The 16,857-nt window shown below is 33.4% G+C and overlaps 1 protein-coding gene across 10 annotated transcripts in view; it reads left to right on the forward strand.

Annotated features, from left to right (window-relative positions):
• Positions 1–15,506, forward strand: part of LOC134683324 (lamin-B2-like) — a 60,898-nt gene extending 45,392 nt beyond the window's left edge. For 6 of the 10 annotated variants that reach the window (XM_063542550.1, XM_063542551.1, XM_063542547.1 and 3 more), the window contains 3 exons: positions 377–549; positions 6,185–6,291; positions 12,554–15,506. In XM_063542550.1, the coding sequence (XP_063398620.1) occupies positions 377–549; positions 6,185–6,291; positions 12,554–12,709 (436 nt within the window). In that variant the 3' untranslated portion in view covers positions 12,710–15,506. Of the gene's footprint in view, positions 1–376; positions 550–6,184; positions 6,292–8,985; positions 9,037–9,782; positions 9,899–12,553 lie in introns of all 10 variants that reach the window. The other 4 variants (XM_063542555.1, XM_063542553.1, XM_063542552.1 and 1 more) reach the window with 4 other exon arrangements.
• Positions 15,507–16,857: the final 1,351 nt, after the last annotated feature.

Below are 16,857 nucleotides of genomic sequence, written 5' to 3' on the forward strand. Positions count from 1 at the left end.
GTGTACAGTCAAACTGGATACAAAGGTCATCTAATGTATGTACATTTAAACTTGATACAAAGGTCATCTTATTTTATGTACATTCAAACTTGATACAAAGGTCATCTGATTTTGTGTACATTCAAACTTGATACAAAGATCATCTGATTTTGTGTCATTCAAACTTAGTATAAAGGTCAACTGATTTTGTATACAGTCAAACTTGGTACAAAGGTCATCTGATTTTGTGTCATTCAAACTCAGTATAAAGGTCACCTGAGTGTGAATCCTTTTATCTCAGTTCTTCATATGTCAAAGTTTTATTTTGATATCAAATTTTCTTTTCTTCCTCTGAATTTCCTATAGTGAAGCCTTGACTTACAAATGTATTTTATAGGCAGAAACAGCAACCACCAACCCTGTCACCACAGAAACATCCACATGGAGGTAATCCTATAAAGGAGGTCCATCCTCACACAAGTCAACCACGTCCCCTTACATATGGAAATGACAATAGCAGTGTAAACAGACAGTCTAGGTCACAAACAACTAGACCTGACCCTATTCCAGGTAATGTACAGCTGTGTTAACAGGCAGTCTAGGTCACAAACAACTAGACCTGACCCTATTCCAGGTAATGTACAGCTGTGTTAACAGGCAGTATAGGTTACAAACAACTAGACCTGACCCTATTCCAGGTAATGTACAGCAGTGTTAACAGACAGTCTAGGTCACAAACAACTAGACCTGACCCTATTCCAGGTAATGTACAGCTGTGTTAACAGGCAGTATAGGTTACAAACAACTAGACCTGACCCTATTCCAGGTAATGTACAGCAGTGTAAACAGACAGTCTAAGTCACAAACAACTAGACTTGACCCTATTCCAGGTAATGTACAGCTGTGTTAACAGGCAGTCTAGGTCACAAACAACTAGACCTGACCCTATTCCAGGTAATGTACAGCAGTGTTAACAGACAGTCTAGGTCACAAACAACTACACATGGCCCTATTCCAGGTAATGCACAGCTGTGTTAACAGACAGTCTAGGTCACAAACAACTACACATGGCCCTATTCAAGGTAATGTACAGCTGTGTTAACAGGCAGTCTAGGTCACAAACAACTAGACTTGACCCTATACCAGGTAATGTACAGCTGTGTTAACAGGCAGTCTAGGTCACAAACAACTAGACCTGACCCTATTCCAGGTAATGTACAGCAGTGTTAACAGGCAGTCTAGGTCACAAACAACTAGACCTGACCCTATTCCAGGTAATGTACAGCTGTGTTAACAGGCAGTCTAGGTCACAAACAACTAGACCTGACCCTATTCCAGGTAATGTACAGCAGTGTTAACAGACAGTCTAGGTCACAAACAACTAGACCTGACCCTATTCCAGGTAATGTACAGCTGTGTTAACAGACAGTCTAGGTCACAAACAACTAGACCTGACCCTATACCAGGTAATGTACAGCTGTGTTAACAGACAGTCTAGGTCACAAACAACTAGACCTGACCCTATTCCAGGTAATGTACAGCAGTGTTAACAGACAGTCTAGGTCACAAACAACTAGACCTGACCCTATACCAGGTAATGTACAGCTGTGTTAACAGGCAGTCTAGGTCACAAACAACTAGACCTGACCCTATTCCAGGTAATGTACAGCAGTGTTAACAGACAGTCTAGGTCACAAACAACTACACATGGCCCTATTCCAGGTAATGCACAGCTGTGTTAACAGGCAGTCTAGGTCACAAACAACTAGACCTGACCCTATTCTAGGTAATGCACAGCTGTGTTAACAGGCAGTCTAGGTCACAAACAACTAGACCTGACCCTATTCCAGGTAATGTACAGCTGTGTTAACAGGCAGTCTAGGTCACAAACAACTAGACCTGACCCTATTCCAGGTAATGTACAGCTGTGTTAACAGACAGTCTAGGTCACAAACAACTAGACTTGACCCTATTCCAGGTAATGTACAGCTGTGTTAACAGGCAGTCTAGGTCACAAACAACTAGACCTGACCCTATTCCAGGTAATGTACAGCTGTGTTAACAGACAGTCTAGGTCACAAACAACTAGACCTGACCCTATTCCAGGTAATGTACAGCAGTGTTAACAGACAGTCTAGGTCACAAACAACTAGACCTGACCCTATTCCAGGTAATGAACAGTTGTGTTAACAGACAGTCTAGGTCACAAACAACTACACATGGCCCTATTCCAGGTAATGTACAGTTGTGTTAACAGGCAGTCTAGGTCACAAACAACTACACATGGCCCTATTCCAGGTAATGTACAGCAGTGTTAACAGACAGTCTAGGTCACAAACAACTAGACCTGACCCTATTCCAGGTAATGTACAGCTGTGTTAACAGACAGTCTAGGTCACAAACAACTAGACCTGACCCTATTCCAGGTAATGTACAGCAGTGTTAACAGACAGTCTAAGTCACAAACAACTAGACCTGACCCTATTCCAGGTAATGTACAGTTGTGTTAACAGACAGTCTAGGTCACAAACAACTACACATGGCCCTATTCCAGGTAATGCACAGCTGTGTTAACAGGCAGTCTAGGTCACAAACAACTAGACCTGACCCTATACCAGGTAATGAACAGCTGTGTTAACAGGCAGTCTAGGTCACAAACAACTACACATGGCCCTATTTCAGGTAATGTACAGCTGTGTTAACAGGCAGTCTAGGTCACAAACAACTACACATGGCCCTATTCCAGGTAATGTACAGTTGTGTTAACAGGCAGTCTAGGTCACAAACAACTACACATGGCCCTATTCCATGTAATGTACAGCAGTGTTAACAGACAGTCTAGGTCACAAACAACTAGACCTGACCCTATTCCAGGTAATGTACAGCAGTGTTAACAGACAGTCTAGGTCACAAACAACTAGACCTGACCCTATTCCAGGTAATGTACAGCTGTGTTAACAGGCAGTATAGGTTACAAACAACTAGACCTGACCCTATTCCAGGTAATGTACAGCTGTGTTAACAGACAGTCTAGGTCACAAACAACTAGACCTGACCCTATTCCAGGTAATGTACAGCTGTGTTAACAGGCAGTCTAGGTCACAAACAACTAGACCTGACCCTATTCCAGGTAATGTACAGCTGTGTTAACAGACAGTCTAAGTCACAAACAACTAGACCTGACCCTATTCCAGGTAATGTACAGCTGTGTTAACAGGCAGTCTAGGTCACAAACAACTACACATGGCCCTATTCAAGGTAATGTACAGCTGTGTTAACAGGCAGTCTAGGTCACAAACAACTAGACTTGACCCTATTCCAGGTAATGTACAGCTGTGTTAACAGGCAGTCTAGGTCACAAACAACTAGACCTGACCCTATTCCAGGTAATGTACAGCTGTGTTAACAGGCAGTCTAGGTCACAAACAACTAGACCTGACCCTATTCCAGGTAATGTACAGCTGTGTTAACAGACAGTCTAAGTCACAAACAACTAGACCTGACCCTATTCCAGGTAATGTACAGCTGTGTTAACAGGCAGTCTAGGTCACAAACAACTAGACCTGAACCTATTCCAGGTAATGTACAGCTGTGTTAACAGGCAGTCTAGGTCACAAACAACTAGACCTGACCCTATTCAAGGTAATGTACAGCTGTGTTAACAGGCAGTCTAGGTCACAAACAACTAGACCTGACCCTATTCCAGGTAATGTACAGCAGTGTTAACAGACAGTCTAGGTTACAAACAACTAGACCTGACCCTATTCCAGGTAATGCACAGCTGTGTTAACAGACAGTCTAGGTCACAAACAACTAGACCTGACCCTATTCAAGGTAATGTACAGCTGTGTTAACAGGCAGTCTAGGTCACAAACAACTAGACCTGACCTGACCCTATTCCAGGTAATGAACAGCTGTGTTAACAGGCAGTCTAGGTTACAAACAACTAGACCTGACCCTATTCCATGTAATGTACAGCAGTGTTAACAGACAGTCTAAGTCACAAACAACTAGACCTGACCCTATTCCAGGTAATGTACAGCTGTGTTAACAGACAGTCTAGGTCACAAACAACTAGACCTGACCCTATTCCAGGTAATGTACAGCTGTGTTAACAGGCAGTCTAGGTCACAAACAACTAGACCTGACCCTATTTAAGGTAATGTACAGCTGTGTTAACAGACAGTCTAGGTCACAAACAACTAGACCTGACCCTATTCCAGGTAATGTACAGCTGTGTTAACAGGCAGTCTAGGTCACAAACAACTACACATGGCCCTATTCCAGGTAATGAACAGCTGTGTTAACAGGCAGTCTAGGTCACAAACAACTAGACCTGACCCTATTCCAGGTAATGTACAGCTGTGTTAACAGGCAGTCTAGGTCACAAACAACTAGACCTGACCCTATTCAAGGTAATGTACAGCTGTGTTAACAGGCAGTCTAGGTCACAAACAACTAGACCTGACCCTATTCCAGGTAATGAACAGCTGTGTTAACAGGCAGTCTAGGTTACAAACAACTAGACCTGACCCTATTCCAGGTAATGTACAGCTGTGTTAACAGGCAGTCTAGGTCACAAACAACTAGACCTGACCCTATTCAAGGTAATGTACAGCTGTGTTAACAGGCAGTATAGGTCACAAACAACTAGCCCTGACCCTATTCCAGGTAATGAACAGCTGTGTTAACAGGCAGTCTAGGTCACAAACAACTAGACCTGACCCTATTCCAGGTAATGTACAGCTGTGTTAACAGACAGTCTAGGTCACAAACAACTAGACCTGACCCTATTCAAGGTAATAAACAGCCATGTTAAGCAGTTTAGGTCACAAACTTCAAAACTAAAAAAAAAAAATTAAGCAAGCAGATATAAAAAAAAGAGGTGGTATGATTGCCAATAGACAACCTTTTCACAATAGACCATTAATGACAGAGAAATTAACAACTATAGGTCACTGTATGGCCTTCAACAATGAGCATAGCCCATACCACATAGCCAGTTATAAAAAGACTAAGAAATGACTAATGTAAAGCAATTCAAACAGGTAAACTAACAGCCTCAATTATGTTAATAGAAATGAATGAAAAACAAATATGTTACACACCAACAAACGACAACCACTGAATAACAGGCTTCTGAATTGGGACTGTCACATACATACAGATTGGGACGGGGTTAGACATGTTAGCAGGATCTGATTGTCATTTAAGTTACCTTGCAAACCAGCATAGTATGTCATTAAGATTACCTTGTGCACCAGCATAGTATGTCATTTTAGTAACCTTGCAAGCCAGCATAGTATGTCATTTAAGTTACCTTGCAAGCCAGCATAGTATGTCATTTAAGTTACCTTGCAAGCCAGCATAGCATGTCATTTAAGTTATCCTGCAAGCCAGCATAGTATGTCATTTAAGTTACCTTGCAAGCCAGCATAGTATGTCATTTATGTTACCTTACAAGCCAGCATAGTATGTCATTTAAGTTACCTTGAAAGCCAGCATAGTATATGTCATTTAAGTTACCTTGTGAGCCAGCATAGTATGTCATTTAAATTACCTTGTGAGTCAGCATAGTATGTCATATATATTACCTTGTGAGAAAGCATAGTATGCCATTTTTATGCCCAACCTACGATAGTAGAGAGGCATTATGTTTTCTGGTCTGTGGCTCCGTTTGTCCGTCCGTTCGTCCGTGCGTCCATTCGTCCTGCTTCAGGTTAAAGTTTTTGGTCAAGGTAGTTTTTGATGAAGCTTAAGTCCAATTAACTAGAAACTTAGTACACTTGTTGCTTATGATATGATCTTTCTAATTTTAAAGCCAAATTAGACTTTTTACCCCAATTTCATAGTCCACTGAACATAGAAAATGAAAGTGGGAGTTTCAGGTTAAAGTCTTTGGTCAAGGTAGTTTTTGATGAAATTGAAGTCCAATCAACTTGAAACTTAGTACACGTGTTCCGTATAATCTTTCTAATTTTAATGCCAAATTAGATTTTTACCCAATTTCATGGTCCATGGAACATGGAAAATGATTGAGTGGGGCATCTGTGTATACTTTGAACACATTATTGTTAAAAGTTACCTTGTGAGAAAGCATTATACAAGTATTGTTTTAAATTGTAATTTTTAAAATATTAACAAATGGCTTTGGTGAATAAAATTAGAAAAAAACACTGTTACCATATTTGTTATTTTATTTCAGGTGCACCCTATGCAGGTGCTTCAGCACAAAGAATGGGAAGTGCTTCACTTAGAAAATATAGTCCTACACATAATATACGAGGGAATGGTACTATTACAAATAAAAGTGTAAGTCTTGCATGCTGCTGAAACATTTACAAGATGATTATAGTTACCTGAAAATTAAAACAATATATGTTAAACTAACATGAAACACATCATTTGGATTTTGTTTTTATCTTAAAATGCATTTACAATGGCTTATTTATTAGATTTTGTTTTTAAAGGGAGGTAATTTTAGCATGAAAGTTAATTTAGTGCTTCAGTAGGCTCTTTATAGTGCTCTTTAGATATTCTGAAAGTCAAATACTAAGCATAATAAGTCCAGTGTTTGAATGCAAATACTTTTTTCATGATCGTCATAAACGCTAGATTCAATTTCATTAATATTTTGAAACAAGAAGATTGAAAACATTTATCAATTTTGATTTTTACCAAAAATCAGTCTCAAACTATCTGTTGTAAAATATAATTCTCAAAACTATTGGATTTATTTTTCTTAAAAAATCTGACAACAGAGGAGATCAAAAACTTTTTTAGTAAATTGAGCATAATTTTAATCCTTTTTACTATCTTTCTATTTATAATTGACTATATTATTTGATGATCAGTTAAACTGTTGCATGGACATTTCATTCTTTTGCACTTATTCTTTAACATGGAAAGATTACAACAAATCAATTTAATACATCAAGCAGTTAAAAAAAATCAACATATAAATAATTCCTCCTGCATTCTAAAACACTTCATTTAACCTGAGAAGAATTGTTTTGCATGACATTATTTTTACGTTTTTAAGCTTTAAAAAGAAATTTCAATGCTGATTCTTGACAAATTCAGTTGGAACAAATTTTTGATTCAGAATAAGATAACATGTACACTTCTTGCTGTTTTTTTAAAGCATAAAACAGTCCTTATGGATACTAGTAAAACCCTTTTATTTAAATCATTTTTAAAAAATCAAAATAAAAAAATACAAAATTTTGCATAGAAATTAATTGCTTTTAACAATATCTATCAATAAAACATTAATAAAGATAACAACACCCATTGATTTCTGCACAGTAAGAGTTCATTCTGGTCAAAATGTTTCGCCAACAAGCTAAAATGAGAAGTCCTGAATTTTATTATTGTTTCATTTTACTTATCTAATGAAAGACAACTGTGAATACCTTTTGGTATCCACCCACTATTACCCAACTGCACGATTACCATTGGTTTCCCTTGTTTGAATTCAACATCTATTAATCAGGGGTCCAATTTAAGCTGTTTTGTGTACTGGCCAGCAGGACCAGTGGACTGAAAAGTCTACTGGTCTTGCTCCAAATCTACTGGTCCTTAAAGTTTGAATGATTTTCCCTGCCTTTGATTCCTCGGGTGCTTTCCTCTCCTTTATTCCCGTAGATAGTTGTGTACTGTTCTGATTGTTCATGAGCAAGTTCCAAGAAACAAATTGAGAATTCTGGAATTCTCCACCAAAATATATTGTTATTTTCTAATATTATCAATCATCGGACCACTACCGAAGCTGACAAATCTCATTGGTCCGACGCAAATTCTACTGGTCTCAGACCACTTGATCAGTGCTAATTTTTGTCCCCTGCTATCAATTAACAATATATATGGATAATGTAACTGGACTTTCTCTGGATATGGATGTATCAGGTTCCCTCAACAAACTTCAACTTATAATCTGTATCAACTTCAAAATCATAAAAGGTTGATTTGTTGTAACCTTTCTTAATCACTTATCTTCAAGATGCACATTATTATTTTCTACTGTGTGTGTGTGTCTGTGTGTTTGTGGATTGATAACAAATTTATTTTGTGTAATTTCTATTTGCATAATACATTTATCATTTGCAAATTTCATTAATAGGCACCATGAAATATGAAACATAAAAACATCAAATTTACTATAATGTAACTTTTCTAGACAACCATAAACGGCTCCCAGGAAAGTGCAAAATCATAGCTTACATCCACTTCATTTAGACTCTGGTTGATAGCTTGCTCATTGGCAATAATACCACATTCCTTATTGTTATATGCACATCTAATGTTGTTGCTCACTTGTCAAGACCAGTGCCAAAATGTTTATTGATTTGAAATGAGTATCGCTCAGCTCAAACTGATCAACTCCTACAACTTTGCCTTTATACATTCATCACAATACATTCTCATGTTATGTGGGTTTTTTTTTGTAAGATTTAAAAAAATCCTTCCAAATATCCTTTGTTCTGCACCTATCAGAAATTCAATAAGATGTCAGATAGTCTCATCTTATATCTATTAATCCCAGCACATAATTTATATAGGTGACTGTAGCACACATGAAAAGTTGCATACTGCACATTTGTTGGATAATTATATTCACTAGATATAGACATGTTGATGGAAATGAAAATTCTAGCAATTCAGTTATTTTGAAGTGATTTTTAATATTGTTTGAGTGTTCTATTAATTTTTTGTTTAAAAAACATATAATAGTTATATCGTTCAATGTACATTGAGAGTATGAATTTTTAGGTCTTATGAAGATGTGACAGTAAAAAAAGACTCGGATACAATCAGTTATCAGAAAACAATAAAAACCCTGACTTGGCACATGCACATGCACAAGAAAGTAACTTTGTCAACTATTCTTTTTTGAAAGATTCTGTGATTTTAAAGTCATTCATTTTATCAACAACAACAAAATAAGAAAGCAAGATGTTGAAAACTTCTAAATGTAACGTGTTATTTTTATTTTGGATATTTCAGAAATCTAGCTTCCTGAATTATCTCCTTACCACACCAGAACACTGATTAAATGTAAAGGTTTTCACTGTTTGGTTGTATGTAATCCTTTATTCCAATCGGTGTTGGTCAGTTTTAGATACCTATTCAAAGGGGGATAACTCATAAAAACTCATGTGACTAAATGGAGATCTTTCCTTAAAATTATGAAAATATTTTTGAGAAGTTCAGGTAGAATTACTGAACATGAAATATTGTGTTTTTGGATGATTTAGGACTATTTTGGTCTGTACTCAATTTGATAATTATTTGATCAGCAAGCATTCAATAAATACACAAATAATACTTGGCTCCTTAGTTTCACAGAATAATCCAAATGTTTATTATCAGTATTTTATTTTGCGTTTGCTAGATAACTCTGGTGTTGGAATAGAGGTTTATATAGATGTTTATTTTTCAAATAATGTGTGGAGCTTATACATTATAATTCTGTTGTTTTAATTATTTATTGTTTGAGTTTATTAAATCTTGTATTTAAAATGAAACTGAGATTTCAAGAAATGAACTTTAAAATTTTAATTATTGAAGAATACAACTATTTAAAAAAGTCATGTTCCCACATTATTTTGAAAATATTTGTAATTATTACAAATTGGTTTCTTATTGATGCATAGTTAAAATTTAACTACATTTTTTTTTTATTTCTGTAAATCTCATTTTCATTGTAGTACAAGCGATGTGTTTGTTTTCACTAATGTCCATGCACATGGTATTTTTATATGTTTAAATGTTAATCAGTTTTGACACAACTCTATTTTTAGGCTGGCTCAATACGTATTGGACAACCATCGCCTTTTCATTCTCCTCTGCAACAAGAGTTTGCCCAAGCTTATGACAACCGATTGACTTCTCTCGTGCGCTTCAGTTCATAATTTAGGTGTGTTTTACACAGCAACACTTCAACACTTTTTATTGATTTTTTCTTTTCCTAATAACAGATTAGGGATCATCTCAAAAGTGGAATTATTTGTAAAGTAATTAAATCGCATGAATAGGTATTTCCTACTACAATCTTCATATTGTAAAATTGTATCAGAATTTAAAGATGAATATGGAATGTCATTCTTAATAACAGACAAAACACAGAATTAAAATGTCTTTTAACTTTGTTTTATTGGATGGGTGCAATTTTTTTCAAAGTTAAACCAACATGTACTTACATGTTCCTTTATACTAATATTTAACAGATTCTAATGAAAATGTAGTAGTAACTAGATTTTTATGTAAGTTATTTTTATAGAGAAATACCTTTATTTATAAGTCGACTTTTGAGATGATGTCTTACCAACATTTGACCAATGCTATTTGCTAATTCTGAAGATGGGCCTAAGTAAGGTTTATTTTGTGTACCTGTATAAATAACGGTCCTTTGGATCATTGTTCATTTATTTATATACACAACATCAGGGATTTCCTGATGAGAATTTTTTTTTATGGTTTATTTTCTATTTCAGATTTTGATGATTCATTAAAATAAAATGAAATATATTTGTAACTGTGTAAAAATAGATAAAACATATTTTTGAGATTCTTTCTGAGTCTTCCAAAATTTCTGTATTTGATTAAGAATAATGAAGAAAAGTTGTTTCTTTATGGCAACATAATGAATAAGTTTATAGAGATATATTTTTCAGAAGAACATCCTTGAAAAAAAGTCCTAAATTTTATTCATACAAACAATTACTTAAAACTATTTTGGTTGGTTAACTTTTTTGTTTGTGTTAAGTTTTTGTTGTGTTAAAATTTCTTATTATGTGACCTTTGTACTAATGTTTCATCGTTTGGTGATATTCATGTGTTTTTTATGAAAGGTTTTTACAGTTTGAAGTGACATTTTCACAATGATAAAACTGAGTTTAAAGATTTTTAGGATAAATCAAGTCTTCATTAACTGAGCAAATATAAAGACAGACATGAATTTCTCACAAAGCTTTGTACATCTGTAATATCAAGTATAGCAGACATCACTCAACACTAAAACTAGGGCAGAATGAACAATACCAAAGTTCTCCAGTAATTCTGTAATATCAAGTATAGCAGACATCACTCAACACTAAAACTAGGGCAGAATGAACAATACCAAAGTTCTCCAGTAATTCTAATAATTGTGGTTAGACTCTAAGAATTTCAAGAAATATTTTGTAAAAAATTGTGACACTTGTTATCAAAATTATCTGATCAATAAGATTTACAAAATAATGGCCACTCGTTGATAGAGATAAGTTATAAGATCTACTTAACACAAATACCAAAATTAACCAAAATTCATATAATGCATTTGTAATAAAAAAAAAACCAGCTGACTATTCTTTTGTTGAGATACACATAATTACATTTCTGATTTTCAGAATACTTTTTATGTTCAGTAACCACTGGTATTCACTAAAAAATAAGCAAAGTCCCTCAAATTGCAGTTCAGAGAGTTGCATGTATCTTGTTGTGATGTACATATTTCTATCTTTGTTTATCTGCTACATTGTATTGTAATTTCACTTTTTTGCTTAAGCCTGCATATAAGACTTAAAAATCGTTCAGGTTCCAATAATAAATAGGGATGATACCATTGACATTACACTGTGTGCAGATTTTCCAGCCAAATTATAGCATATAAATCAATGCTAATGTGTGCAGGTCTAACATATTAAAATACATTAACCAACCAATATAACTGTTAAAATGCATCTGTAATTTAATATCATTGTGTTTCATACTATTTAAATAGATGATGGTTAAAGCAGTTTCTATACCCCAATTTGTTTTTATAGTTACATGTGTTCTTACTAACAGTTTTATAAGCTGTATGAACGGGTAAATTGAAACTTCTAGTTTATAAGCTGTATGAAAGGGTAAACTTCTAGTTGTTTATTTATTGGTTCTACCAAAGTTCCATGTCATCAGTTAAAAAGTTATATGTTTGAGATTGTCATTTCACTGAAGGATGTTACAATGTTAAAACATAAGTGATATATTTACCAATGAGACTACCATCTCCAGGAGACAAAATATTGGCCTTTAACAATGAGAAACATCCAATACCTGGATTCTTTATAGACATAAACTGAAACAGATTCAAAAATTAAAACAAATGGCCTTTTTGATTATTAAACAAATATGGCACACTGCAAAAGTGGACAACCAATGAATTACAGGCTCCTGACTTGGGATATGTTTCATAGTTTGACAATTTATCTTTTCTTCTATAAAAAAAAAAAAAATCTCTCAAAGTAAAATCTAATATTGATGTTTCTGAATTGTAGAATACACTAATCACTATAGAATACACCTATATTGATACAACAATTGCTTGGGTCTTGTTTTTTCTACAAATTTTTTTTGAACATTATCATGTAAATACAGTATATTGAGAGCTTCAACAAAACAAAACAAGGTTTGTTAAAAGAACTGTTCCCTAAAAAGAAAGAAAATATTTCTTTACTTATAATTCTTTTAAATTATATAAGGTATTTTATTATTTGAGTTATGTCTAGAATTTGATGTATGTTTCTAATGTTAAGTTTTTATTCAATTTCAGCAGGAAGATGAACAGAATGAAAGAACTTCAACACCACCGAATCCTTTCATGACTCCACATAACAAGTTCAACAATGGACTTCAACAACTCGCGTCTCAACACAATGTAGACTTCTTGCCACCTATGCCAAGACCACCATTATTTTCAACATGGTAGGACTGGACTGAGGAGAAGATGCTTTAGTGCGCTAGGATATAAGTTTATTGCAGTATAGTGTTGACTATTAATCTCATTCCATGGTTATTACCTCATTAATTTCACCTGATTGAGTATGGCTCAAACAGCAAATCATTTAGAGAGGATTTATTATAGAAATGTAAAACTGATTTCTTCACATGTCTAACTGATATTACTAAATGAATGTATTACTGAACATGCACTTATAATTAGTAATTTACATACATGAGTATTATGTAGACCATATTATAATTTACATTTACATACACGAGTATTATGTAGACCATATTATAATTTACATTTACATACATGAGTATTATGTAGACCATATTATAATTTACCCCTTAACAATTTTGGAAAGTCTGTGGTTTAATTATGAAGCCCTTTAAGATATATCTTATCAGGTGGAACTTATCAAATAATTATTAAACGAAGAATGCCGCTAAAGAGTTCAGGGATTACTTTAATGTATATGATACACTGGGTGGCTAAATCAATGAAATTAAAATAATGCATTTATATGTTTATGAGAAATTTTCCTATGCCAAAGATTGTTTTTAAGGCAGTAATGCTAACTTTTAATAGCTTTCAGGAATAAATCCTTTTTGTGTCTTTAAATGTGATGATTCCGGAAAAAATGAGTCAATAATTTTGAATAGGCATTTGTTTTAAACATTTAACTGTAGACATGTGTGTAGTGCAGACAGTGATTTTACTTTAACATTGAACAAAACTTTTTACAATATATAATCATTCCAGGATATAACTGGTCTATATATTAATGCTTAAACTTATATTTTAAGATAAACTATTTTAATGTTATTTTAAACACAGAGGTAAAACATATCCCTTCTAATATAATTTAAAAGTTTTTTCTTTTTTAAAGAAATATTTGTTTATTGACAGGGTTCATACAGGGTATATTTTGTAAACACGTTTCTGTTTGTTTTCTGATTCAATCAGAATATTTCTTTGGTGGTATGGGAAGGGGAAGTCTTTTTTTTTCACCTTGGCTGATTATCTCCCTTTAATATATTTATTTTAATGAATGAAATGAAAGATTGTTGTGTTGTTGTAATAAAAACCTTTACAACAGTTAACATTAAATACATGTTTGACTTGCTAAGCCTCTTCTAAATGTGCCAAAGGTACAACTATTATTTTTATAAGGTCTTGTACTTAATAGACAAAAACCTGCTGATTTCTGCATTTAATTGTTTATTTTTATGTAGTTAATTGTTTATATAACATAGTATATTAATTTGTCATCACTATAGAATGTTTCATTGCTTTTCTATGGAGACATTTTCAGATACAAAATCCCCTAGGAAATGTATAATATTGTGAATTACTGATAAACCTCTACATGTAGTTTTGTTTTGATTGTGTATGAAGTTGTTGTCTCTCTCCTGTTTCTCTAACATCCATGATAAACAAAAACATGAATTGGTGAGGAAAGTGTCTACAGTCTAGGTACAGAAAGTTTATCTTATATGAGAAATAAATGCTAAAAAGTCAATGTAAAGAAATAGTATGTAGGTATTGTAAAATGTGTCATTGTATAATAATATGATAGCCATTATATGATTGATTTGTTAACATAATAGAATCAAATTTCTGTGATTAATGCGACTGTGATATAATTTGTAAGAACTGATTGTAGTTTAGTGCTCATGAAGCAGAATATATTTAAACCAATGTATTATTCATATTGTATTTAATCTGTAAAGAATTTATGCATAAATATCATTTATAAAGTGCAACTTTAGTATTTATGATATATTATTTAATTGAATACACACAATATATTTGTTCCAAGAATAAATATTTTTTTGTGTTTGCCTTGTTTATATTTTGTAAGTGATTTTATCAATTACATTTCATACGTAGACATAAAAGCTGTCAATGTTATTGTTGTAGATTAGAACAATCTCTTATGTTTATAATGTCCTAAGAATAATTAAACACAGGGTCATGTATAATCTTTGTTATCAAATTTTTTTTTAAGTTTTAAATTATACATTAATTTGTTTTTTATATTATGGGAACTGTGAAGAATATTTCCTGTAAATTGGGTATCATTGCATTATGCTAGGTGATATTCTTGATTTTAAGTAAGGAGAAAATGGGACATACAAGGAATCTTATGCATTTTAAATTATAAAAAGAACTGACCAAAATGTTCCATCACGTTCCAGACTTTGAAATATAACTAATCACTTTATTGGTAATGGTTGCCTCATTTTTGTAAACAATTGACTTCTTTGATTTTTAAACCAGACAACTTTGAAAGTGTTCTCATAAACAATGAACACATTGAGGTCTGTACTCTGTGTTATAAGAATGAGGATTTTCACTTCATGTTACCTCTTCCTCTGCCTATGTATGATACCTTCTGGGAATTTAGGGAGAACACATTCCAGTGCAGTTTATGAATGTAAGTTAGCATTGCATGCTCTTTGGAGCTTACAGTTTTAAATTTTAATTTGCAGATATTTATATTTGCAGACTTTTGTTTAAGAAACATTATATCTATGTCGACATTTGTGTTTTTTCTTTTTCTTTTTTGGAATAAAGCTAAATAATTTCATGCTTTAGTAGGTAGCGTTAATAAGTATTTTGCTTTTATATTTTTTTTAATTTGAAAAGTATTTTCTTATGATGAACACTTACAGTGTTGATGTATTATATGTTAGATCAAAATATTTCAAATAGAACATGCTGAAAATGATTTAATTACTATTTTTCATATATAATAAATACAATGATTTGGTCAGTTTGTTTTCGTTTTATATTTGAACAAGGTTGCATGTGTGAGTATAAGTAAATAAATATCATGAAATTTTGGCAATGGTTTCATACATTGTGACTTTATATGTTTTGCAGAATGAAAAGCACATTTAAAATTTTGATACTCAATTTGCATTGGTCAAAACATCAGAAGGAGGATTTTTACCATCCCGTACAATTGTCTGGTATTCTGGTACCCAGACCAGAGTTTAAACCCAAGTTGGTCTAAGTTGTTCCTTATTTTTTTCCCTGGAGATCAATCTACTGATATCTCTTCCATTTGTCTGTTCCCACTAAGTGTCCCTGTGTTTCTCTCTTATAGAACTTTGGCTTCCTCCACTCCCTGTGTGTTGGGGTGGGGATTGTCCTTGTAAATATTGATGTAAATACAATGTTAGTGATACATCTTTATTTACCTTGAAAGGGAGGGTACATGGATTCCACTGTACCCTCACTGCTCTCAAGAGATGCTCCAATAACCGATGAAATTAAGAGTATTAAAAAAAAAAAAAAATATCAATTAGGAAAAATGCATTTTTAAGATTTTTTTTCTGCCATTATATAGAAGGCAAATGCATACAATGGTCCTCATCTGAACAAAATGTACAAACTTAGGATTCCTTTGTTTCAATGGATACAGATAGATGGTATAATATTAGTAATGCCTATTTATTGACAAAACTGCAGAGTCATCATACTGACCAAGACTTTAATTTCTGAATTTGCTGAATTTTTTTCAGACTTACCTAGTAATAACTATGTTTTAATGTAAAAAGTAAAAACACAAAAATACTGAACTCCAAGGAAAATCCAAAATCAAAAGGCAAAATCAAAAGTCCAAACACATCAAACGAATGGATAACAACTGTCATATTCCTGACTTGGTACAGGGCAATTCATATATAGGATGAAATGTGAAAACTAAAAATCTTAGGTCATTGCCAAATACCCAATTTCACACAATGTAGACATCTCTACTTTATACAAAGTTAAGCTATGAAGTTGCAAATTAATATAAGGTAAAAGTCCAAGTCAGCTTTTTCCCACCAAATTTTAAAAGTCAAATATCTTGAAAAGGATCTCTATGGCCGCTCAATAGTTTTAGCCTATTTTTTACTTAAGATTACTTATGAACTTAAAGTTTCAATTTTGATTTTTGATTTTTTAAATTTCACATTAGTACATTTTTAAGGAGCTATAAACAAGGGCTACGTAAACACAATGGAATTAAACCTTACCTTTTTCTTGTTGATAGATGTTAAAAATTCTTTAAAACTATCCTTTGCATTGCAAGTAGATAATATGTAAAATGCAACAAAAAAAACCCTAGCCTTTGT

The sequence above is a fragment of the Mytilus trossulus genome, chromosome 9 (assembly GCF_036588685.1).
Source record: "Mytilus trossulus isolate FHL-02 chromosome 9, PNRI_Mtr1.1.1.hap1, whole genome shotgun sequence".
Lineage (NCBI taxonomy): Eukaryota > Metazoa > Mollusca > Bivalvia > Mytilida > Mytilidae > Mytilus > Mytilus trossulus.